Source organism: Sus scrofa, chromosome 2, assembly GCF_054392235.1.
Source record: "Sus scrofa isolate SSC_HxYL_T2T_F1_AM1 chromosome 2, Sscrofa_HxYL_maternal_Yorkshire_Landrace_v2.0, whole genome shotgun sequence".
NCBI lineage: Eukaryota > Metazoa > Chordata > Mammalia > Artiodactyla > Suidae > Sus > Sus scrofa.
In genome coordinates this window covers 75,163,114-75,186,647 of record NC_139384.1, presented here as the reverse complement: position 1 = coordinate 75,186,647, position 23,534 = coordinate 75,163,114, and the positions used below count along the sequence as shown (strand labels likewise).

Below are 23,534 nucleotides of genomic sequence, written 5' to 3'. Positions count from 1 at the left end.
AACTGAACCCTGAAAGGCAGAGGAGCCCGTCACTCCAGCAAGGAAGCAGCTAGCTAAGAATAAAGGGGTGGGGTTTGTGGGGTCGGGATTGGCTTGCGGCGGTTACACCTGCCTTCCGGTTCGACTAAAGGGATGTCAATCTAGCCCAAAGGTTTGCCGCGCTCTCTCGCTGGAGGTTGTGCGCGTGCGTAGCACGCAAGGTCGGTTGGGAGTGGTAGTCGGTTCCCGCACTTTAAACGCCTTACCGACTATAAAGGGCGAGAAAGGAAAGATCTCTTCCCTCAGACTTCTCTTTTCCCAGGTGGGCCAGTTCTTGGCCTCGCGGGCTTACGTCATGGGAGGAATGCGGTGACGCGACGCTGCTCTTGTGACGTAGACGACGAAGGCCGGGCTCCCGGTTCGATGATGTCATCGGGTCCTTTTTCCTCCCCCTGCTGCCCTGCGATGGTAGGCTGAACGTGGGGAGCCGAGGCGGGGTTCGATGCCAGGGTCCAGCCGCAGAGCGACATCCTCGCCAACCACTTTCCGCCTAGACTCGGCCAAAAGCTCTGTCGCCCGGCACTCTCCGGCCTCCCCGCCCCTTTGGGCCGGGAAAGGTCACCGCTGCCGGGGAGACCGAGGCTATCTCGGCCCCGCAGGAGGCGCGGGCCGCCCTGGGAAAGGTCTCCTGCAGGCGGGGGATTTAATTAGCAGCTCTTCCCTCGGGCGATAAGCAAAGGTCAGCGTCCGGCCCTCCAGGGACAGCTTGGGCCGCTCAAAAGGGCTCTGCACTCCTCCCCCATCCCTACCCTACTCCCACCTCCAGTACTCCGTGCCTCAGTTTATCTAAGAGAGAAGTGACAGGACCGAGGCCTGCACTAGGGTGAGCGTCTCGGTAAAAATTCAGTCATCAAGATAAATAATAGTCTAATGCAATGTTATTTTTTAGATAGCAAAATTAATGGAAAAATAAATCCATGATAAACAAAATAGCAAAATTTTGAATAAAGACAGAATTTGCCTGGACTTTGCGATCAGGATGAAGTAAATCGTTCAAATTCAGGGTCAAATCTTACCTTTTATTCTCTTTTTTTGGCATTAATTTTGACTTGTAAAAATATCTTGATGACTGAGTTTTTTGACACCCTTTAAATTTTGTACCCTAATCCCCACCAGAGACCAAGGAGAGAGAAAAAATAAACCAAAGGCTCAAAGCCTACCTATCTAATTCAAATTTTGCTGTGTGATGCTGAAAAAGTGGCTCTACCTCTCTGAACTCTTTCCTACTTCAGCCAGCATTATAATTCCTTTGTGCAAGGCCCTGGCTGTAAAAGTGAAGCAGGCAAGTCCAAGACTCTGCACTCTTCTACAATAAGAGGCACAATAAGCAGTGAGATTAATACATGGCTCAGCACTTAATGAATCTGACTAGCATCCATGAGGACATAGGTTGGATCCCTGGCCTTGCTCAGTGGGTTAAGAATACAGCATTGTCATGAGCTGTGGTGTAGGTTGCAGATGTGGCTCAGATCCTGCGTTGCTGTGGCTGTGGTGTAGGCCATTGGCTACAGCTCTGATTCGACCCCTAGCCTGGAAACCTCCATATGCCTTGGGTGTGGCTCTAAAAAGCAAAAAAAAAAAAAAAAAAAAAAAGGAGAGATTAATACTTAAGATCAATTCATAAGAGCTATGAAGCCTACTATGTATAAAGTAGATAATCAGCAAGAACTTGCTGAATAGTACAGGGAACCATGCTCAATATCTTATAATAACCTATAAGCCAAGAAAATCTGGAAAAGAATATTTATGTACATATATGTATGTGTGTGTGTATAACTGAATCATTTTGGCTTACACCTGGAACTAACATTGCAAATCAACTATATTTCAATTTAAAAACAACAAAACACAACATTGTAAATCAACTAACTTAAAATTCAAAAACAACAGCAAAGACTCTTAAAAAAAAAAGCTGTGAGAGCGACATTAGGGTTTGTGTGGTAAGAGTGACTCAGTAGCCTCTGTAACCTGAGGAGGAATCATTCGAACTGAGCCTGAGTTGTGAGAAGAAGCCAGCAAGCCCCACAAAACGGAGGTGGAGGAGTAAAGGCTTGGGGATAGGAACAAACATCTGGCTGGGGGTGGAATGAACAAAGAGGAAGGGGCCAGAAGGTGAGGCCAGAAATGTAAAGGCTGTCATGATGATTCTGCAGAAATCCTCCCAGGAACCCAGCAAAGTGCAATATTCCCCCACTTGACAGGTGAGCAAACAAAGGCTCAAAAGGGAAACTCCTCTAGGATCATGTAACTGAAGACGGCAGAACCCAAACAGCCTGTCTCCTTTTCTGGGACTTTCCAGTGTGCTTTGCTGCCCCTGGATGGAAGGGGAGAAGCAGTAACAGTAACAGTCTGCTGATAGCTGAGCCCCAAGAATTAATGAGACTTCTAGGCAGGAGGTGCCTAGGATAAATCCTAGTTGGCAAAGTAAGTCACTTAGCCCCTGCAGTTGCTTCTCTGAGACAGGGTTGGGTCCCATGGCCAGATATGTTGGTTGGTGGGAAGCAGATAGAACCGTTATTTTTACTTCCCACCCATTTCCTCACGTTCTGGAAGTCCTTGAACCCCAAGATGGGTACAGCTAAGCCTGTACCCAGATCAAAATTATTTGTAAATAATAGAAAATTATAGGAGTTTCCTGGTGGCTCAGCAGGTTGAGGATTCCACATTGTCACTGCTCTGGCTCAGGCCACTGCTGTGGCACAAGTTCAATCCCTGGCCCTGGAGTTATTGCATGCTGTGAGCATGGCCAAAAAATTATTTATTTATTTATCTATTTTTGTCTTTTCTAGAGCCACACCCACGGCATATGGAGGTTCCCAGGCTAGGGGTCTAATTGGAGCTGTAGCTGCCAGCTAGTGCCACAGCCACAGCAACACCAGATCCGAGCTGCATCTGTGACCTACACCACAGCTCACGTCAATGCTGGATCCTGAACCCACGGGACGAGGCCAGGGATTGAACCTGAAACCTCATGGTTCCTAGTCGGATTCGTTAACTACTGAGCCACAACGGGAACTCCCCAAAAATTATTTATTGTAAACCTTGGCAGGGAAGGTAGTGTGGGGCTAGAAATACCCTTTTTTTTTTTTTTTTTTTTTTTTTTTTTTGGTTTTTAGGGCTGCACCTGAGGCATATGGAAGTTCCCAGTCCAGGAGTAGAATCAGCTGCAGCTGCCAGCTTACACCACAGCCAGAGCAACGTGGGATCCAAGCCACATCTTTGACAAACACCACAGCTCACAGCAACGCCAGATTCCCAACGCACTGAGTGAGGCCAGGGATTGAACCCAGATCCTCATCGATACTACTCAGGTTTGTTTCCCCTGCGACACAATAGGAACTCCATAGAAATGTCCTATGTTTTTAATCTGCTGGTGGTTGCAAAGGTGTGTAACTGTAAAAATTCCCTGAGCTCTCCATGTAAGACCTGTGTACTTTATATACAGTATACCTCAATTTGAAAGTTAAAACAGAGAGTTCTATTGTGGCTTGGTGGTAATGAACCCAACTAGTATCCGTGAGGATTCGGGTTCAATCCCTGGCCTCACTCAGTGGGTTAAGGATCTGGCGTTGCCATGAGCTGTGGTGTAGGTCACAGATGTGGATCGAATGCTGCATTGCTATGGCTGTGGAGTAGGCCGGCAGCTATGGCTCCAGTTTGACCCCCTAGCCTGGGAACTTCCATATGCCATGGGTGCGGCCCTAAAAAGACGAAAAAAAAGTTGAAACACACACACACACACACATTAATTCATGGGAAGTAGCTTTCAACCAACTCCTTCCTGGAAGCCATAATTAAAAGTAAGGAATTGGAGGAGTTCCCATTGTGGCTCAGTGGGTTAAGAACCTGGCTAGTATCTATGAGGATGCGGGTTCAATCCCTGGCCTTGCTCAGTGGGTTAAGGATCCTACATTGCCGCAAGCTGTGGTGTAGATCTCAGATGTGGCTAGGATCCCACATTACTGTGGCTGGGCATAGGCCAGCAGCTGCAGCTCCAATTCAGCCCCTAGCCTGGGAACTTCTATATGCCATGGGTAAAAAGAAAAAAAAAAAAGTAAGGAATTAAGTATGATCTTGGCTTCCCAGTAGTAGCTTTTCATGTTCACCAAACAGCCCAAGAATGCCAGCTAAAAAATGTGGAAGGAATGAAAGAATAAGAAAAATCACTGTTTTGCACAAGCCAATGAAATCATCGATTTAGCCAATGATCATCAATGAGGGTTATAAAACATCAGGTGAGAAGAGGATTTGGACCAAGATACAGGGCACCAGAGGGTTCCTTGGGTGTAGGGGGTGCAGATTTCAACACGGAGGCCAGACTGTCCCCATCGTTAGCTGCAGTGAAGCTCAGCATCACAACAGAGGGACCCTTAGGCTTGCTGGGCCCCCTGATGTAATACAAAAGGAAATTCACAGCTTCCTCTAGGATACATCTTGCCAAACCCTGACTCTGATCCTCAACCTAATATCCCATTTGCAGGAAATGGCAAGGATGGAGGAACAAGTTAAATGACATCAGGAAACAGCTGTCAAACCCCAAGGGTGGAGTATGCTGGAGGACAACTGTCTCTTCGATGAATCAGTCATGGCAAAAGGGAATGGGGAGTATTCTAGGGCAGGTGACATCATTGACATTTGGGGCCAAACTGCATTGTAGGGTGCTGAGCAGCATCCCTGGCTGCCACTCACTACATGCCAGGAGCACACAGCCCCCACCCCTCACCAGATGTGACAACCAAAGATGTTTCCAGACACAGCCAAATGTCCTTGGAGATATTGCCCTAGAGGATGGCAGAGCAACTGGCAGGAGGACCTGGGATCCCCAGGCCAAAAGAGACAAACATTCTCTCTTGTTTAAGCCAATTATTGGGTCCTCATTAAATTGAGAGAACTATGACTTTGGTAATCCTGTTCCAAGTTTTTATATTCACTGAAAGTTTCACACCAGATAAGAATGCTCATTGAAGCAGAAAGGCGATGTGGGTGTCCATCCCTAGGGGACCAGAAAGATGAAATAAGGAAGGCTGCAGAATACAAAACACTAAGCCAACAGTGAAAGCAACAAAGTAGCTCTTAAAAAAAAATCTGATGGGGAGATCCTGTCGTGGCGCAGTGGTTAACGAATACGACTGGGAACCATGAGGTTGCGGGTTCGGTCCCTGCCCTTGCTCAGTGGGTTAACGATCCGGTGTTGCCGTGAGCTGTGGTGTAGGTTGCAGACGCGGCTTGGATCTGGCTTTGCTGTGGCTCTGGCGTAGGCCAGTGGCTACAGCTCCGATTCAACCCCTAGCCTGGGAACCTCCACATGCTGCGGAAGCGGCCCAAGAAATAGCAAAAAGACAAAAAAAAAAAAAAATCTGATGGGCCTGATAATGTGAGAAAATAGAATGGGTACATGTATGTATAACTGGGTCACCATGCTGTACGGTAGAAAAAAAAATTGTGGGAGACCTAGACAGCTGCATGCAAAGCAATGAAACTAGAACACACCCTCACACCCTGCACAAAAATAAACTCCAAATGGCTGAAAGACTTAAATATACGACAGGACACCATCAAACTCCTAGAAGAAAACATAGGCAAAACACTCTCTGACATCAACATCATGAATATTTTCTCAGGTCAGTCTCCCAAAGCAATAGAAATTAGAGCAAAAATAAACCCATGGGACCTCATCAAACTGAAAAGCTTTTGCACAGCAAAGGAAACCAAAAAGAAAACAAAAAGACAACTTACAGAATGGGAGAAAATAGTTTCAAATGATGCAACCGACAAGGGCTTAATCTCTAGAATATATAAACAAACAACCCAACAGCAAAAAAGCCAGTCAATGGAAAAATGGGCAAAAGACCTGAATAGACTGTTCTCCAAAGAAGATATACAGATGGCCAACAAACACATGAAAAAATGCTCAACATCACTGTTTATAAGAGAAATGCAAATCAAAACTACCATGAGATATCACCTCACACCAGTCAGAATGGCCATCATTAATAAATCCACAAACAACAAGTGCTAGAGGGGCTGTGGAGAAAAGGGAACCCTCCTGCACTGTTGGTGGGAATGTAAACTGGTACAGCCACTATGGAGAACAGTTTGGAGATACCTTAGAAATCTATACATAGAACTTCCATATGACCCCGCAATCCCACTCTTGGGCATCTATCCGGACAAAACTCTACTTAAAAGAGACACGTGGAGTTCCCGTCGTGGCGCAGTGGTTAACGAATCCGACTAGGAACCATGAGGTTGCGGGTTCGGTCCCTGCCCTTGCTCAGTAGGTTAAAGGATCCGGCGTTGCCGTGAGCTGTGGTGTAGGTTGCAGATGCTGCTCAGATCCCGCGTTGCTGTGGCTCTGGTGTAGGCCGGTGGCTACAGCTCCGACTAGACCCCTAGCCTGGGAACCTCCATATGCCGCGGGAGCGGCCCAAGAAATAGCAACAACAACAAAAGACAAAAGACAAAAAAAAAAAAAAAAAAGAGACACGTGCACCCACATGTTCATTGCAGCACTATTCACAATAGCCAAGACATGGAAACAACCCAAATGTCCATCGACAGATGATTGGATTCAGAAGATGTGGTATACATACACAATGGAATACTACTCAGCCATAAAAAAGAATGACATAATGCCATTTGCAGCAACATGGATGGAGCTAGAGAATCTCATCCTGAGTGAAATGAGCCAGAAAAACAAAGACAAATACCATATGATATCACTTATAACTGGAATCTAATATCCAGCACAAATGAACATCTCCTCAGAAAAGAAAATCATGGACTTGGAGAAGAGACTTGTGGCTGCCTGATGGGAGGGGGAGGGAGTGGGAGGGATTGGGAGCTTGGGGTTATCAGACACAACTTAGAATAGATTTACAAGGAGATCCTGCTGAATAGCATTGAGAACTTTGTCTAGATACTCATATTGCAACAGAAGAAAGGGTGGGGGGAAAAACTGTAATTGCAATGTATACATGTAAGGATGACCTGACCCCCTTGCTGTACAGTGGAGAAAAAAAAAAAAAAAAGAATTAAACATGGTTAAATGAAACTAGTGAGCACCATGTGGGGAATTAACATTAAAAAAAATTGTATTGGGGAAATGACAATTTAAAAATAAATAAATAAAAATTAAAAAAGAATTCTCACCAGCAAAAAAAAAAAAAATCTGACGGGGTGATTCTAGCTTTTTTTTTTTTTTTTTTCCTTTTTTGGCTGCCCAGCAGCATTTGGAGTTCTATCCAAGCCATAGTTGTGACCTCTCCTATAGCTGCCACAACACAGATCCTTTAACCCATTGTGCCAGGCTGGGGATCAGACCTGCATCCCAGCACTCCAGAGACTCAATCCTGTTGTCCACAGTGGGAACTCCTGCTATAGCATTTAAATTTTTTTTTTAAATTTCAGGGTTGTACCTGCGGCACATGTAAGTTCCCAGGCTAGAGGTCCAAATGGAGCTGCAGCTGCTGGCCTACACCACAGCCACAGCAACACCAGCTCCAAGCCCATCTGCGACCTACACCATAGCTCACAGCAACACCGGATCCTTAACCCACTGAGGGAGGCCAGGGATTGAACCTGTGTCCTCATGGATCCTAGTCGGGTTCATTACTGCTGAGCCACGACAGGAACTCCCCACTATAGCATTTTAAAATAAGGCAACCGGGAGTTCCCTTTGTGGCTCAGTGGTTAACGAACCTGACTAGGATCCATGAGGATGTGGGTTCAGTCCCTGGCCTCACTCGGTGGGTTGGGGATCCGGCATTGCTGTGAGCTATGGTGTTGGTTGCAGATGTGGCTTGGGTCCCACATTGCTGGGGCTGTGGTCTAGGCTAGCAGCTGTAGCTCTGATTCAACCCCTAGCCTAGAAACTTCCACATCCCACAGGTGTGGACCTAAAAAGCAAAAAAATAAAAATAAGGCAATCTTTCTCCTGACCTAAATGGCAAGAGTGAGAGGTCTCCACAGAGTTTTGCTAAAAGGAAGAAAAAAAGAAATTTAAGAACCATCTGCTAATGTGCCAGGGAGTAATGGGATAAGAATCTGACACTTGGTGCATCGAAATGCAAACAAGATGTCCTGTGTTTTGTTGGAAATTCATCTTAAAAGCCTGTGCATTCCTGCTTATTAAAAATGAGGCTTATTAATCTTGTAAACTATAGGAGTTCCCATCATGGCTCAGTGGCTAACGAATCTGACTAGGAACCATGAGGTTTCGGGTTCAATCCCTGGCCTTGCTCAGTGGGTTAAGGATCTGGCATTGCCGTGAGCTGTGGTGTAGGTTGCAGACGAGGCTTGGATCTGGCGTTGCTGTGGCTCTGACACAGGCCAGCAGCTACAGCTCCAATTAGACCCCTAGCCTGGGAACCTCCATATGCCGTGGGGTGCAGCCCTAAAAAGACAAAAAAAAAAAAAAAAATCTTGTAAACTATATACATAATACAGTAAAAAATATTTATATATATTCGATATGTAAACACTGCTGATATATCCATGGATGAAATGGAATCTAATGTCAGGGGACACACAAGCAAACAGGTTTGGGGAAATATACTGGAAACAATTTTGATGCATGAAGACAATCTTGCAAACCTATTGCTAGAGGCACTGTATCATTACACAGGAAGATTTGTAATAGGAATGGATTGAGATTTTAAAATAAAAACGAAGATCTGAGGGGTGAGGCCCTAAATACTGGGAAAATATTTACTACTCATTTCACAACCATCTGGCTTTTAGAGAAGATGCTTGGGGCACATGCACATCTACATGAACATGTGTCAACCTATTCCCCACCCCCATCACCACTCTCACCCCCAGTGGAAGGACACCTTTGTGTTGAGAGAGGAGGCTGAAGGAAAGAAGTTAATAAATGTTTTCAATTTCATAAAAACAACAACCAGACAAAACAAAACAAACAATCCCCTACAATGTATCACTGAACTAAAAGGATACAGATGGAGATATAGCATACAATGTTACTTTGCAAATTACAACATACTTGTACAAAGTCAATGTATAAACATACAGAAGGATACATCCTATTGCTTAAGGACATCTACCAGTTCAGGAGCATGTAGCAAATGCCTTCCAGATGATGGTCACGATTTGGGAAGGGCAAAGAATTGGGGATCTGGGATGGAGGGGGCAGAAATTAAACTAATGAGGGCTTTGCATGAACCAATGAAAGCTTGATAGAGTTTGGGGAGAGGTGGGGCTGGGTAAGACCTGGGCTCAGTGGCATGCGTGGGGGGATCACCTGGCAAAATGCTGAAGGCCAAATGGGAAAGGGAGGAATGAAGACAGGACAGGTGAGTTGTATTTGGGTGAGGAAGTAACCTATATGGTAACTACTAGTCCTATGTGGCTATTTGGTTCGGAGGGGTTGCCCTTTCTTTCTTTTTCTTGACTAATTGCTTTGGTTAGGACTTCCAGTGCTATGCAGAATAAAAGTAGTACATATGGGCACTCTTGTCTTGCTCTGGATCTTAGAGGGAAAGCTTTCAGGGTTGAGTATGATGTTAGCTGTGGACTTCTCATATATGGCCTTTGTTACATTGAAATACATTCTATCTAAATACCAGTTTGTTGAGAGTTCTTATCATGAAAGGATATTGAATTTTACCAGATTTTTTCTTCATCTATTGAGATGGTCATATGGTTTTTATCCTTCATTTTATTACAGTGGTGCATCCCACTGATTAATTTGCAGATGTTGAACCATCCTTGCCTCTCTAGACTAAATCCCACTTGATCATGGTGTCTGATCCTCATAATGTATTGTTGAATTTCATTTGCCAATATTTTGTTGAGAGTTTTTGCATTTAAGTCCATCAGGGATTCTGGCCTATAATTTACCATGTAGCTCTTAAAACTTAAAAGTAACTAAAATAAAACACAATGAAGAATCCAGTTCCTCAGTCTCACTGGACACATTTCCAAGCACTCAACAGCGGCATGTAGCTAGTGGCTACTGTGATGAAAAGCACAGATAGAGAACATTCTCATCATCAGAGAAAGTTCTGTTGGTCAGCACTGCTCAAAACCAACTCTCAAAGTCTCTTTCAGCGACTCAGGGAAATGTGATGTTTCACTCTGGTGTAAGATGATACTGAATAATAATTGTATATTTTGTTGGATGTGAAAATGACATTATATTATGTAGGAAAATGTCCTGATTTTTCAGAGATTCGTGTGTAGTATTTAGAGATGAAAACTAGTGTCAGGTTGACAAGAGATGGTGTGTTTAAAGCACCTAGGAGAGAACCAGGCATGTGGTGAATCCTCAGTAAGTGTTAGTGATCACTAATTTAAAAGCTTAGAAAAATGACAAATTGGGGAAAAAATACTTACTACTCATTTCACAACCATATGGTAAACCTCCTCAATATATACTGAACTCCTAGAAATCAGGAAAGAAAAGATCAACTCAAAAGAATAATGGGCAAGAAAGGTAAGCAGAGGAGAAAAGAGCAAACTATAAATAGCTCTTAAATGGAGTTCCCCTTGGGGCTCAGCAGTTAACAGCCTAGCATCTGTGAGGACTCAGGTTCCAATCCCTGGTCTCACTCAGTGGGTTAAGGATCCTGCATTGCCATGAGCAGTTGTGTAGGTCTCAGACCCTGCTCGGATCTGGCTTAGCTTGGCTGTGGCTGTGGCTGTGGTGTGGGCCAGTGCCTACAGCTCTGATTGGACCCCTAGGCTGGGAACCTCTGTTAAAAAGACAAAAAAAAAAAAAAAAAAAAAAGAGACAGCGACCAAAAAAAAAAAAAAAAAAGCTCTTAAACACACGGAAATATGTTCTGCCTCGCTTGTGGTAAGGGAAATGTACATTTTCTCTGCTGAGATACTGTTTTTCACCTTTCCTGTTGGCCAAAGTCCAAAGTTTGATAACAGTGTTGGTGAAGCTAAAGGGAAAAACTCTTATCCTTTACTGGAGGGACTGTGAATTAAGCCAACCTTCAAGGAGGGAAAATTGGCAGTATCTGTAAAAATTGCAAATGCCCATAGTCTTTGAGCCAGAATTTATCTCCAGTTACACTTGTCTATGTGTGAAATGACATTGGTACAAGGTACGTCACTGTGATGTTAACCTAAGAACAAAGGGATGGGAAAAAAAATCTCTCTCTGAGGCAGTGAAATTAACCATGGGGCAGCTACACAGCAAAATATCATGATATTATGTTGCTGTAGACAAATGATACAGATTCATAAAGAGGTTTGTTTGGTGTTTGTTTTGTTTTTTTATTTTGTAGAAGTTCTCAAGCCACAGCAGGGACAATGCCAAATCCTTGACCTTCTGAGCCATGAGGGAACTTCCACAAGAGCTTTGAAAAGGTGAGATCTCCAGCATTTGTTGTTATGTGGAGTGGGGGGGTGGGTGGAGGGAGGAAGGTGCAGAAGAACATATGAAACATGCTACCTTGAACTGAAATTCTGACACATGCTACCACAGGGATGAACCTTGAAACATTATGCCAAATGCAAGAAGCTGGACCTAAAAGGGTAAATAGTGTCTTGTTCTGCTTTACAACCTATGTAGAATAAGCACATTCATAGAGACAAAAAGTAGAATGATGGTTACCAGGAACTGGAGGGTGGAGTGGAGGAATGGAGAATTATTGTTTAATTAGGTAGAGTTTCAGTTTGGAGAGATGAAAAATTTCTGGAGATGGCTAGTGGTGATGGTTGCATGACAATATGGATGTCTTAATGCCACTGAACTGTGCACTTAAAAATGGTTAGGATGTGGAGTTCCTTGTTGCCACAGTAGGATAAGGATCCAGCATTGGCACGGTTGTGGCTTGAGTTCAGTCTCTGACCCAGGAACTTCCACATGCCATGGGCTTGCCCCCTCCCCTCAAAAAAAGGCTAAAATGTTATATTTTATCACAATTAAAAAACAGCTTTTTTTTTTTTTCCCCTGCACCCACAGTACATGGAAGTTCCTGGGCCAGGGAATGAACCCACACCTCAGCAATGACGCAAGCTGCTGGAGAGACAATGGCAGATCCTTAACCATAATGGCCACACAGCAGGAACTCTAAAAAACAACTTTTTATTGCTACCTTTAATGTAAAAGCAGATGAGGGGGGAGGGATAAGGACTTGTATTCTTATTTGTTTGTGTATGGGCACAGAAATTCTGGAAAGATACTCAGGAAATCAGGAGCAGTGGGTTTCCTGTGGGGAAAAGGAGGGGAACTAAGACTTGGGAAATACTGCAGTGTAAACTTTATGCTTTTTGTTTGTGCAGCACATGAATGCATCCACTATTCAAAAATAAAATTAGTTAAGAAATATGGAGAATGGCTTTATTTAGGATTAGTAAGATTTGAGTTAAAAAGTAAAAAAAAAAAAAAAAAAAGATTTGAGCGGTTTATTTTTTTTGTCTCAGCATGCAGCAGCTTGATGTAGGATCTCAGTTTTCAGATCAGGGTTTGAGCCCAGGTGGAAGCACTGCCGAATCCTAACCACTAGACCACCAGGGAACTCCTTGGGTACATTTTATGCTGACCATAAGAATAACGATGATGATGATGAGTATGATGATAATAGTGATACTGGTATATTAACATGAGTGATATTTCCCAATTCTGGATTTTCTGTTTTTTGTTGTTGGTTTTTTTTTGGCAAGCATGTGGCACATGGAAATCCCCAGACCAGGGACTGAACCCGTACCACAGCAGTAACAATGCTGGATCCCTAACCCTCAGAGCCACCACGGAGCTCCTTCCAATTCTTTTTTTTTTTTTTTTTTTTTTTTTTTTGGTCTTTTCAGGGCTGCGCTCATGGCATATGGAGCTTCCCAGGCTAGGGGTCGAATCAGAGCTACAGCTGCTGGCCTATGCCACAGCCACAGCACCATCAGATCCGAGCCTCGTCTGCAACCTACACCACAGCTCACAGCAACGCTGGATCCTTGACCCACTGAGCGAGGCCAGGGATCGAACCCGCAACCTCATGGATCCTAGTCAGATTCGTTTCTGCTGTGCCACGATGGGAACTCCTCCTTCCAATTCTTATCTATGAGTTTCCCATGGCTGCTGTAACAGTTCACCAAAACTGGGTGACTTACAGCCATGGCAATTTATTCTTCCATAGCTCTGAAGGCCAGAAGTCTGAAGTCAAGGTGTTGACAGAGCCAGGGCTCCCTTCAAAGGCGCCAGAGGAGAATCTTTCCTTGTCCCTTGTAGCTTCTGGTGGCTCCTGGCATGACTTGACCTCTTTGGCTACATTCCTCTTCTCTCTCTATCTCTGCCCTCACATGGCTTTATCCCTTCTGTCTGTGTCTTTAAAACTTGTAATAGAATTTAGGACCCACCCAGATAATCCAGGACAATCTCACTTGGAAGTCCTTAATCATATCTGCAAAGACCCCTTTTTTCCAAATAAGGTGACGTTCACAGGTCCTGGGTTCTGCAGGTCACCATTTAACCGACTGCACTTACTGTACGTTCTTCTGGGTGCTAAGCATTTTATGTAATTTCAGTCCTCGAACAGCCCCATGAAATAGATATGTTTATTATCTCCACCTTCCCAGTGAACTCAGAGAGGGGCAGTGCCTTGCTCCAGGTCACACAGGAAGTGGGATCTGAACCCAGCTCTGTTGAGCTCCAAACTCTGCTTCTCTGGGAGGCACAAAAGAAGCTTCTGTTTCTGGAACAGTCAGAGTCCAACAGTCAGGCAGAAAATATTTCCTGGTGTGTTTATTCATCAGCAGCCCCTGGGCCAGGACTGGGGATATGGAGAAAAGGGCAGAAGGGTGCGTCCCTAGAGAGTTGTGGGGCAAAGAGGCAGAGGAGGGGAGCATATTATTCATCAGCCCTTTCGAAGCAGTACAATCAGATATGACTCCTGCCTTCTGGAGCATTGCCCTTGGCCTGAGGCACCACGGGGGGCAACCAAGGCCAGGAGTTTGTCATGAAGAAAAGGACAAAGGAATAAAGTTCGAATCCAAAGGGAATGCGTCAAGTAGAAATAACGTTTAATTGGGCGGCACTTACTGTATATCACTGACTGTTTTAAACATGTGATGCACTTATTGCATCCTCCCTCTTTTATAGGAGGGGAACCAAGGCAGAGAGAGGGTAAGTGTCTTGCTCAAGGTCACACAGCAGGAACTAGGCAGAGATGAGGTTCCAACCCAGCAGCTACCCTTCACTTGAGTTCCTATTGTATTTTTTAAATTGAGGTGAAATTGACATTGCATGAAATTAATTAACCATGTCAGGGAGTCCTCCCTGTGGCACAGTGGGTTAATAATCTGGCTTGTCTCTGTGGCATTTCTAGTTCAGTCCCCAGCCCGGCAGCAGTGGGTTAAGGATCTGGCATTGCCACAGCGGCTCAGATCTGATCCCTGGCCTGGGAACTTCCATATGCCTCGGGTACAGCCAAAAAAGGAAAAAAAAAAATTAATCATGTTAAAGTGAACAATTCAGTGGTGTTTAGTATATTCATAATGATGAGCAACCACTGCTTCTGTCTAGTTCCAAAATGTTTTCATCACCCTAGAGGTATAGATGGCAGCAATTACTCCCAATTCTACTCATCTCCCAACCCTTGGCAACCAACCACTAGTCTGCTTTCTGTCTCTTTGGGTGTGCCTATTCTAAACAGTATCCTATAAATGGAATTATACATGGTATGAACTTTGGTCTCTGGCTTCTTTTGCTGAGCCTAATATTTTCAAGGTTCATCCACATTGTAGCATGTGTCAGTGCTTCATTTATTTTTATGGCTGAGTAATATTCCACTGTATAGATGGACCATATTTTATTTATCCACTCATTTGTTGTTGGGAATTTGAGTGGTTTCCACTTTTTGGCTATTGTGACTAATGCTGCTATGAACATGTAACATTAAAACGGTCAATTTTAGGAGTTGCCATTGTGGTTCAATGGGCTATGAACCTGACATAGTGTCCACGAGGATGCAGGTTCGATCCCTAGCCTCACTCAGTGGGTTAAAGATCCCGCATGGCCGCAAGCTGCAGAGTAGTTCACAGACACAGCCAGATCCAGTGTTGGTGCGGCTGTGTGGTGTAAACCAGCAGCTGCAGCTCCGATTCGACCCTTAGCCTGGGAACTTCCATATGCCACAGGCATGGCCCTATAAAGAAAAAATAATAGTAAAATGGTCACGGCTCAGTGGTTAACGAATCCGACTAGGAACCATGAGTTTGCAGGTTCGATCCCTGGCCTCGCTCAGTGGGTTAAGGATCTGGCATTGCTGTGAGCTGTGGTGTAAGTTGCAGATAGCAGCTCGGATCTGGCGTTGCTGTGGCTCTGTGGTAGGCCAGCAGCTGTAGCTCCAATTAGACCCTTAACCTGGGAACCTCCATATGCTGCGGGTGCAGCCCTAGAAAAGGCAAAAATAAATAAATAAATAAATAAAATAAAAGGAAAAATCTGCAGCCTAGACTACTCCACCCAGCAAGAATACCATTTAAAATAGAAGGAGAAATAAATCATTTCTTCAACAAACAAAAACTAAAAGAATACAGAAATATTAAACCCATTCTAAAAGAAATATTGAATGAGCACTTCTTGTGTGGCTCACAACCTAACTACTCAGCGTTGCTTCTACAGTGGCTATGGCTCGATCCTTGGCCTGGGGACTTCCATATGCGGCAGGTGTGGCCCCTTAAAAAAAAAAAGAGAGAGAAAGAAATACTGAATGAAAGGTCTTCTCTAAATAAAAAAATTTTTAAAAAAGGTCAACCTTATTTCGTAGGCATATTACCTCAATATATATTTTTTAATTGTTTTGTTTTTATTTTTTTGGTCGTAGCTATGGCATATGGAAGCTTCGAGGCCAGGGATCAACTCATGCCACAACAGTGACTCAAGCCACAGCAGTGACAATGCTGGATCCTTAACCTGCTGAGCCACCAGGGAACCCCTGGCCTCAACACTTTTAAGTAATAATATCATCTGAGAGGGCCTGGAAGCAACAACATCAGCCCCCATTCCATAGCAATGAGCAGACCCAGCCTTCAAGTCTTGGCTTCTCAATGCCACTTTCCAATAAATGGAACTCAGGTTCCCTGGCTGATTCCAGGACTGGGGCTGGGAAAATGCAAGATGAGCCTGGAACAGCTTGTGGTGCCAGAAAGTAAGGACGTACTTAAGAAAAAATATGGAGTCATGTCAAAAGAGCAGTGCCTGAAATAAAATGCTTAGGGCAGGGGCCAGCTGAAAGAGCTCCCAATGGCCAAAGCTGGAAAGATCTGGCCCATGAAATGAATAACCATGGTATTGGATTTTAACCCAAATAACTGTTCATGAGTCTATGTGGGTGTAAACAAGTGACTAAACAAATAAACAAATGGAGATAAAACAATTCTTCACTCAAGAAGAATCCCAAAATAACAACTAGCAAATGCAGAAGGAGTAAAGTAAATGGAAAATTACTAATAAACAAACAGCACAGTAGTAATTTCTACACATATGATGTCCCAACAAATGCTAAGATCAGTGAGTGGGATGGGAAACAGGATATTTGTATAGCCTCAAAGTGCCTCACTCAAAGTATTTATTAGTGCAATTTGATTTTTTTTTTCTTTTATGGCCATACCTGCAGCATATGGAAGTTCCCAGGCCTGGGGTCCAATGGGAACTGCAGCCCCTGGCCTCCGCCCAGCCACAGTAGTGCCACATCTGAGATGCATCTGTGAACAACATAACCGCTTGTGACAATGCCAGATCCTTAACCCACTGATTGAGGCCAGGGATCAAACCTGAATCCTGACAAGACACTATTTGGGGTTTTTAACCCACTGAGCCACAGTGGGAAATCCCAGTTAGTGTAGTTTTAATATATGTCCACAAATTCTTCCATATTTCTCCTCCCAGAAGGTGAAGCTTAATTCCTCTGCTCTGGATGGAGGCTGGGAACGTTGTTTTTGGACCTGAGCTGTGGATACAGAAGTGTGTTCAGTTAGTGAAGATTCTTCCAGGTGTCCACTTAGGACCTGGGCACTTTTCTGCATGTATGTCATACACTGATAAAAAGTTCAATTTGGGAGTTCCTGTCGTGGCGCAGCAGAAACAAATCTGACTAGGAACCATGAGGTTGCGGGTTCGATCCCTGCCCTTGCTCAGTGGGTTAAGGAACCGGTGATGCTGTGAGCTGTGGTGTAGGTTACAGATGTGGCTCGGATCCCGCGTTGATGTGGCTCTGGCGTAGGCTGGCAGCTACAGCTCTGATTCGACCCTAGCCTGGGAACCTCCATATGCCGCGGGAGCAGCCCAAGAAATGGCAAAAGGACCAAAAACAAAAAACAAACAAACAAAAAAGTTCAATTTGTTATTAGGAGTTTCCGAGTGGCTGAATAGGTAAAGGATCTGGCATTGTCACTGCTGTGGCTCAGATTACTGGTGTTGCATGGGTTGGATCCCTGGCCCGAGATCTTCTGTATGCCATGGGTGTGGCCCCCCAAAAAAGTTCGATTTGTTAGAATGAAAAAAAAAAATGGAAAGAAATATAGACTCAGTTATCTGTTTCAGAGACACTCATGTTTGTGTTAAAAACTGTAATGAAGAGTTCCTGTTGTGGCTCAGCAGGAAGTGGAGAGTATCCACTAGCATCCATGAGGTGGGTTTGATCCCTGGCCTCTGTTCAGTGGGCTAAGGATCCAGTGTTGCCGTGAACTGTGGTGTAGGTCACAGACAAGGCTCAGATCTGGCTTTGCTGTGGCTGTGGTGTAGGCCAGCAGCTGTAGCTTTGATTCGACTCCTAGTCTGGGAACTCTCACATGCCACAGGTGCGGCCCTAAAATCAAAAACCAAACCAAACAAACAAACAAGCACCCCCCAAAAAACAACCCAAAAACTGTAATGAAAAGCAAAGAAATGATGATAGCTGAAGTCAGGATGGCAGTTACTTTGGCAGGGAGGGATTGCGACCAGGGAGGGGGGACATTTATGGTGCTACTACTATCCTACTTCTTGATCTGGGTGATGATGATGTGGTTGTCCTGTTTATAATTATTTTTTTTAATTGCACAAATTGTAATGTTTTTCACATTTTGATGGTGTCCTGGAGCCTATTTATACTGACCTGTGAGAACAAATTGTTAGCTTTTCAGGAATTTGGGGACATCACACAGATATTACATGTATGGCTTGAAATTGACCAGAAACCCTATAGATGCTACAAATCTCCGCCTTTTTTTTTTTTTTTTTTTTAACCTGGGAGAGCCCATTGTTAAACATTTCCTGGAGTTCCTGTCTTGGCTCAGTGGTTAAAGAATCTGACTGGCATCCATAAGGACGGAGGTTGATCCCTGACCTTGCTCAGTGGGTTAAGGATTCAACGTTGCCGGGAGCTGTGGTGTAGGTTGCAGATGTGGCTCAGATCCTACGTTGCTGTGGCTGTGGCTGTGGCCGGCAGCTACAGCTCTGATTGGACCCTTAGCCTGGAAACCTCCATATGCTGTGGGTGCGGCCCTAAAAAGTCAAAAACCAAAATAAAACATTTCCCAGTTCGTGACATCTTCTTTATGTATATATTAGTTAAATATTTAAAAATTATTTTTAAATTATGATAATAGGGGAGTTCCCATTGTGGCACAGTGGTTAACGAACCTGACTAGGAACCATGAGGTTGCAGGTTTGATCCCTGGCCTTGCTCAGTGGGTTAAGGATCTGGAATTGCTGTGAGCTATGGTGTAGGTCGCAGACACAACTTGGATCCCGAGTTGCTGTGGCTCTGGTGTAGGCCAGCAGCTACAGCTCCAATTAGACCCCTAACCTGGGAACCTCCATATGCCTTGGGTGCAGCCCTAGAAAAGACAAAAATAATAATAATAATAATAGGAGTTCCCGTCGGGGCGCAGTGGTTAACGAATCCGACTAGGAACCATGAGGTTGCGGGTTCAGTCCCTGCCCTTGCTCAGTGGGTTAAAGGTCCGGTGTTGCTGTGAGCTGTGAGCCTGGATCCTGCGTTGCTGTGGCTCTGGCGTAGGCTGGTGGCTACAGCTCCTATTAGACCCTTAGCCTGGGATTTTCCATATGCCGCGGGAGCAGCTCAAGAAAAGGCAAACAAACAAACAATAAATAAAATAATAATAATAATAATAAATAAATAAATGGTGATAATAGGTGTTCCCATAGTGGAGCAACAGGATCGGCAGTGTCTCTGTAGCACTAGGACGTAGGTTCAATCCCTGGCCAGGTGCAGTGGGTTAAGGATTTGGTGTTGCTGCAGCTGCAGCACAGGTCACAACTGCGGCTCAGATCTGATTCCTGGCTTGGGAACCCCATATGCCTCAGGGTGGTAAGAAAAAAAAAAGGTAACAAATGCATAGTATAAAATGTACCATTTAACCATTTTAAGCTTCCAATCCAGTGGCATGAAGTCCATTCACACCATTGTTCCACCTTCACTACCATCTACCTCCAGAACCCTTTTCATCTTGCAAAACTGAAGCTCTGTCCCCAAAACATTTTTTTTCTTTAATCCTTAAAAACTTTCGCTTGGAGTGTGGATTCTGGAGCCAGAGGTTCTGTTAACCCCAACTCCCACCTCCACTTACCAGCTGATCTTGAGCACCTTGTGTCACTGTTCTGTTTCCCCATCTGTAACATGGATTTAATCTTAGTCTTGATTTCATAGTCCAGTGGCTCTCAGAAGTGTGGTTTCTGGACCAGCAGCATCAGAATGGCCTGGAAACTTGTCACAAAGGCAGATCCTCAGACACTCTGCAGTCAGAGCCCAACAATCTATGGTTTGTTTTTGTTTCTGTTTATTTTTGGCTTCACCCATAGCATGTGGAAGTTCCTGGGCCAGGGATCGAATCCAAATCACAGCAATGACAATGCCAGATCCTTAACCCACTGAACCACCAGGGAACTCCTGAGATCTGTGTTTTAACAAGCCCTCCAATTCAAGTTGGCCTCTGGCCTTGCTCAATGGGTTAAGGATCTGGCTTTGCCACAAGTTGTGGCATAGGTTGAAGTTCCCACAGTGCATACTGCGTAAGCACTTACTGTTGTTGTCACTATAGAGGAGGCCCTGGGACCCTAGCAGTATGGTGGTGATGGGGGGCTGGCTGTGACCCCTCTTCTGGTCTGATGGGGGTCTGGGTTCCTGGTCTCTGCTGAATGGAGACCTTCTCGCCTCTCTCTGTTGAAAATGACAGTGTGCTGGACCACGTCACCCCATCCTTGGCGAAAGGTTATCGCTTGGTCTGGGAGATGGAAAAGGTCGGGGTGGGGTGGGTGCTGTGCCGCCTTCCCTCTGCAGGAGGAGATAAAGGAGGTCACTTGGCTCTTCCATGGTGGGTGGGGGGAGCTAAGATGTATAAATGGGGGTCCAGGAGGCACCAACCATCAGAAAGCTGCCTTGCTGCGTCCACTCTCACATCTCAGGCAGCCCGTCCAGAATGGCCAAACGTCCACTGCTGCTGCTGCTGCTGGCCGTATGGGTGCTGGCTGGGGAGCTGTGGCTGAGGACTGAGGCCCGGGCGTCACCCTATGGAGTGAAGCTTTGCGGCCGTGAATTCATCCGAGCGGTCATCTTTACCTGCGGGGGCTCCCGGTGGAGACGGTCGGACATGCTGGCCCATGAAGCTCTGGGTGAGGCTGGGGAGGTAATGTGTGTGGGGAAGGGGGGTGGACGAGACAGGACAAGGGTCCGAGGAGCCAGGAAGGGAGGTGAGATGAAGAGCAAGAGAGTCCCTTCCCTCCACATGCAACTGGGGAGACAGCCAAGCCCTCAAAGCTGTGCCAAGGCTGGAGGAGCCAATTAGCAGAGCAGAGGAGCTGGGATGGGGTGGTGTGTGTGTGGGGACAGCAAGCCATTCACCCTAGCTAAAAGTCAGAGAACAGGCTACTCTTTCTGGAACACCTGCTATGTGTGAGCCCTGCATTAGGCAAGGCTGCTGTTTGCAAAACCCTGGTATGTGCCGTTCAGAAGCGGAAACTAAAGTGCTTTCCAACCCTTTGGGGAAGGTAGTGTGAGGGATGTGATGAATCCAAGGCTAGATTTGCCACCTAGTAGGTGACCCTCCTACCAACTTGCTTTCCCTCCCTGATCCTCTTTAACAGCAAATAGGAGCACAGGCCCTGTATCCTGCAGGTGTTAAGTGGCAAAAGTGAGGCAAGACAGAGTAGCATACAGTTGAGTGCTTACCATGTGCCAGACACTGTTTTAAGTGTTTTTTTGTTTGTTTGTTTTTGGGGTTTTTTTGCCTTTTCTAGGGCCGCTCCCACAGCATATGGAAGATCCCAGGCTAGGGGTCTAATCAGAGCTGTAGCCGCTGGCCTATGCCAGAGCCACAGCAACGAAGGATCCCAGTTGTGTCTGCGACCTGCACCACAGCTCACAGCAATTCCAGATCCTTAACGCACTGAGCATGGCCAGGGATTGAACCCTCAACCTCATGGTTCCTAGTCAGATTCGTTAATTACTGTGCCACGATGGGAACTCCGTTTTTTTTGTTTTTGTTTTTGTTTTTGTTTTTGTTTTTAATGGGTATTGAGTCTTCTACTGGGTACGAGATCCTAGAAGATAAGAGTTATTATTATCCTCACTTTGCAGACAAGGTAACTTAAGCTCAGAGAAGTAAATTCACTTGCTCAGGGTTATCACTCAGAGAGGCTGGATTGGTGCTTAGTCAGTTCAGCTCTCAAACACATGTTTTTTTTTTTTTTTTGCCTTTTCTAGGGTTTGCTTCCTGCGGCATATAGAGGTTCCCAGGCTGGGGGTCTAATCTGAGCTACAGCCACTGGCTTACACCACAGCCACAGCAACTTGGGATCCGGGCCACATCTTCGACCTACACCACAGCTCACAGCAACGCTGGATCCTTAACCCTCTGAGCAAGGCCAGGGATCGAACCCACAACCTCCCAGTTCCTAGTCAGATTTGCTAACCACTGTGCCACGACGGGAACTCCCAAACACATGTTCTTAACCATCAGGTCCTCCACAAATAAATAGTAGGGGAAAGAAAATGATTGAAGCAGAAAGCCAAGCTCAGTGAGGTCGAGTAAGCTGCCCATCAAAGCTGGAACCCAGGTACCAGTGGCATCAAAATCTTTAACTGGGAGTTCCCCTTGTGGCTCAGTGATAATGAACCCAACTAGTATCCGTGAAGATTAGGGTTCAACCCCTGGCCCTGTTCAGTGGGTTGGGGATCCAGTGTTGCCATGAGTTGTTGTATAGGTTGCAAACGCAGCTCGGATCTGGAGTTGCTGTGGATGCAGCCTAGGCTGGCAGCTGCAGCTCCAATTTGACTCCTAGCCTGGGAACTTCCATATGCCACAGGTGCTGCCCTAAAAAAAAAAAAAAAAAAGAGTCACTGTCCTAAGCCCTGTGTTCCCCCACCCCCCAGTCCTCCCTGAGGACCCCAAGGCTGCTAGGAGCCTCCAGGACACTGCCAGGGGCCCAGCTGCACCTGTCCTTGTCCCACGGGGCCATGTCATTGGCCACAATTTTTTTTCTTTTTAGATGTGGCTCTAAAAAGACAACAAACAAACAAAAACAAAAAAATCTTTAACTAACAGGCTGAGTCACAAGAACAGAGAAGTGGCTGGACCAGCCAGGAGCCAGAACTCTGAGTGTGGCCTGAGCTGAATCCCAAGCACTCACTCTTTTCATCTTTTTGCAGGGGATGTCTTCTCAGACACAGATTCCAACGCAGACAGCGAGTTGGACGAGGCAATGGCCTCCAGCGAATGGCTGGCCCTGACCAAGTCCCCTGAGACCTTCTATGGGGTTCAACCAGGCTGGCAGAGAACCCCTGGGGCTCTTAGGGGCAGTCGTGATGTCCTGGCTGGCCTCTCCAGCAACTGCTGCAAGTGGGGGTGCAGCAAGAGTGAAATCAGCAGCCTCTGCTAGACAGGGGACCAGGTGGCCATGGAGAACCAGAGTGAATGTCCCAGCTCTGCTGTCCACCTAATGGGTGTCCAGGTGGGCACCTGTTTCTAGCCCCTCATGCATTCATTCATCAGCAAGTCACAGAGCTCAGGCACTATGGGCTCAGAATAGAGTCCTCCCACCCAACCCTGACCTTTGGCCAGCCTATCCTGACCCTGAGCAGGCTGTGCCCCTACCTGGCCACATGGGGACCCTTTCTCCCCAGCCCATCTCATGCCTTTCCTGGCCTGTACTGTCTCCTGCTGCAACGGTTGCCCCTGCTCTACCCAAAGTGGCCACACTGAGACCCTGGCCCAGCTGTGGCCACTGTCCCCTCGCCAGCCCAAACTATACCACCCCCAACTCCCGCCCCATTCTAGCCTTTGCCCCCTCTCTCCCCGAAGCCTTCCAGGCCCCTCCCTCCACCCCAGCCTGGGTTCTAAAGCTGTGGACCCCAAGCCTGGAAGAGGGACCTCAGGTTCCCTTCGTTTCCTGGGGTGGAGGCTCAGTGGTGGGGGGAGGGGTACGGATCAGAATCTTCCTCAACCCCCCAAATAAAAGTTCCAAAGTACTTGGCAGCGTGTGTATGTGTGTGTGTGTGTGTGTATGGTGTTTGGGGAGGGGAGGG

The 23,534-nt window shown here is 45.8% G+C and overlaps 1 protein-coding gene across 5 annotated transcripts; it reads left to right on the top strand.

Annotated features, from left to right (window-relative positions):
- Window positions 1-86: 86 nt before the first annotated feature.
- Window positions 87-23,477, top strand: RLN3 (relaxin 3). 5 transcript variants are annotated; one of them, XM_021081988.2, is made up of 5 exons: window positions 214-447; window positions 11,298-11,379; window positions 19,662-19,773; window positions 20,417-20,623; window positions 22,659-23,477. In XM_021081988.2, the coding sequence occupies exons 3-5, from the start codon at window positions 19,707-19,709 to the stop codon at window positions 22,886-22,888; spliced, it is 504 nt and encodes a 167-aa protein (XP_020937647.1). In that variant the 5' UTR covers window positions 214-447; window positions 11,298-11,379; window positions 19,662-19,706; the 3' UTR covers window positions 22,889-23,477. The 5 variants fall into 5 exon arrangements, 4 of the variants coding, with proteins under 4 accessions (XP_020937647.1, XP_013850120.1, XP_084865893.1 ...); XM_085009767.1 differs by lacking the exon at window positions 214-447 and adding an exon at window positions 10,952-11,114; XM_013994666.3 differs by lacking the exon at window positions 19,662-19,773.
- The last annotated feature ends 57 nt before the right edge of the window (window positions 23,478-23,534 follow it).

Coding starts and splice junctions, on each gene's coding strand:
- RLN3 (XM_021081988.2), top strand. CDS start 19,707: ATGGCCTGGAAACTTGTCACAAAGGCAGATCCTCAGACACTCTGCAGT. Junction 19,774..20,416: donor TCAGAGCCCAACAATCTATG/GTTTGTTTTTGT, acceptor CTCACATCTCAG/GCAGCCCGTCCAGAATGGCC. Junction 20,624..22,658: donor GCTGGCCCATGAAGCTCTGG/GTGAGGCTGGGG, acceptor ATCTTTTTGCAG/GGGATGTCTTCTCAGACACA.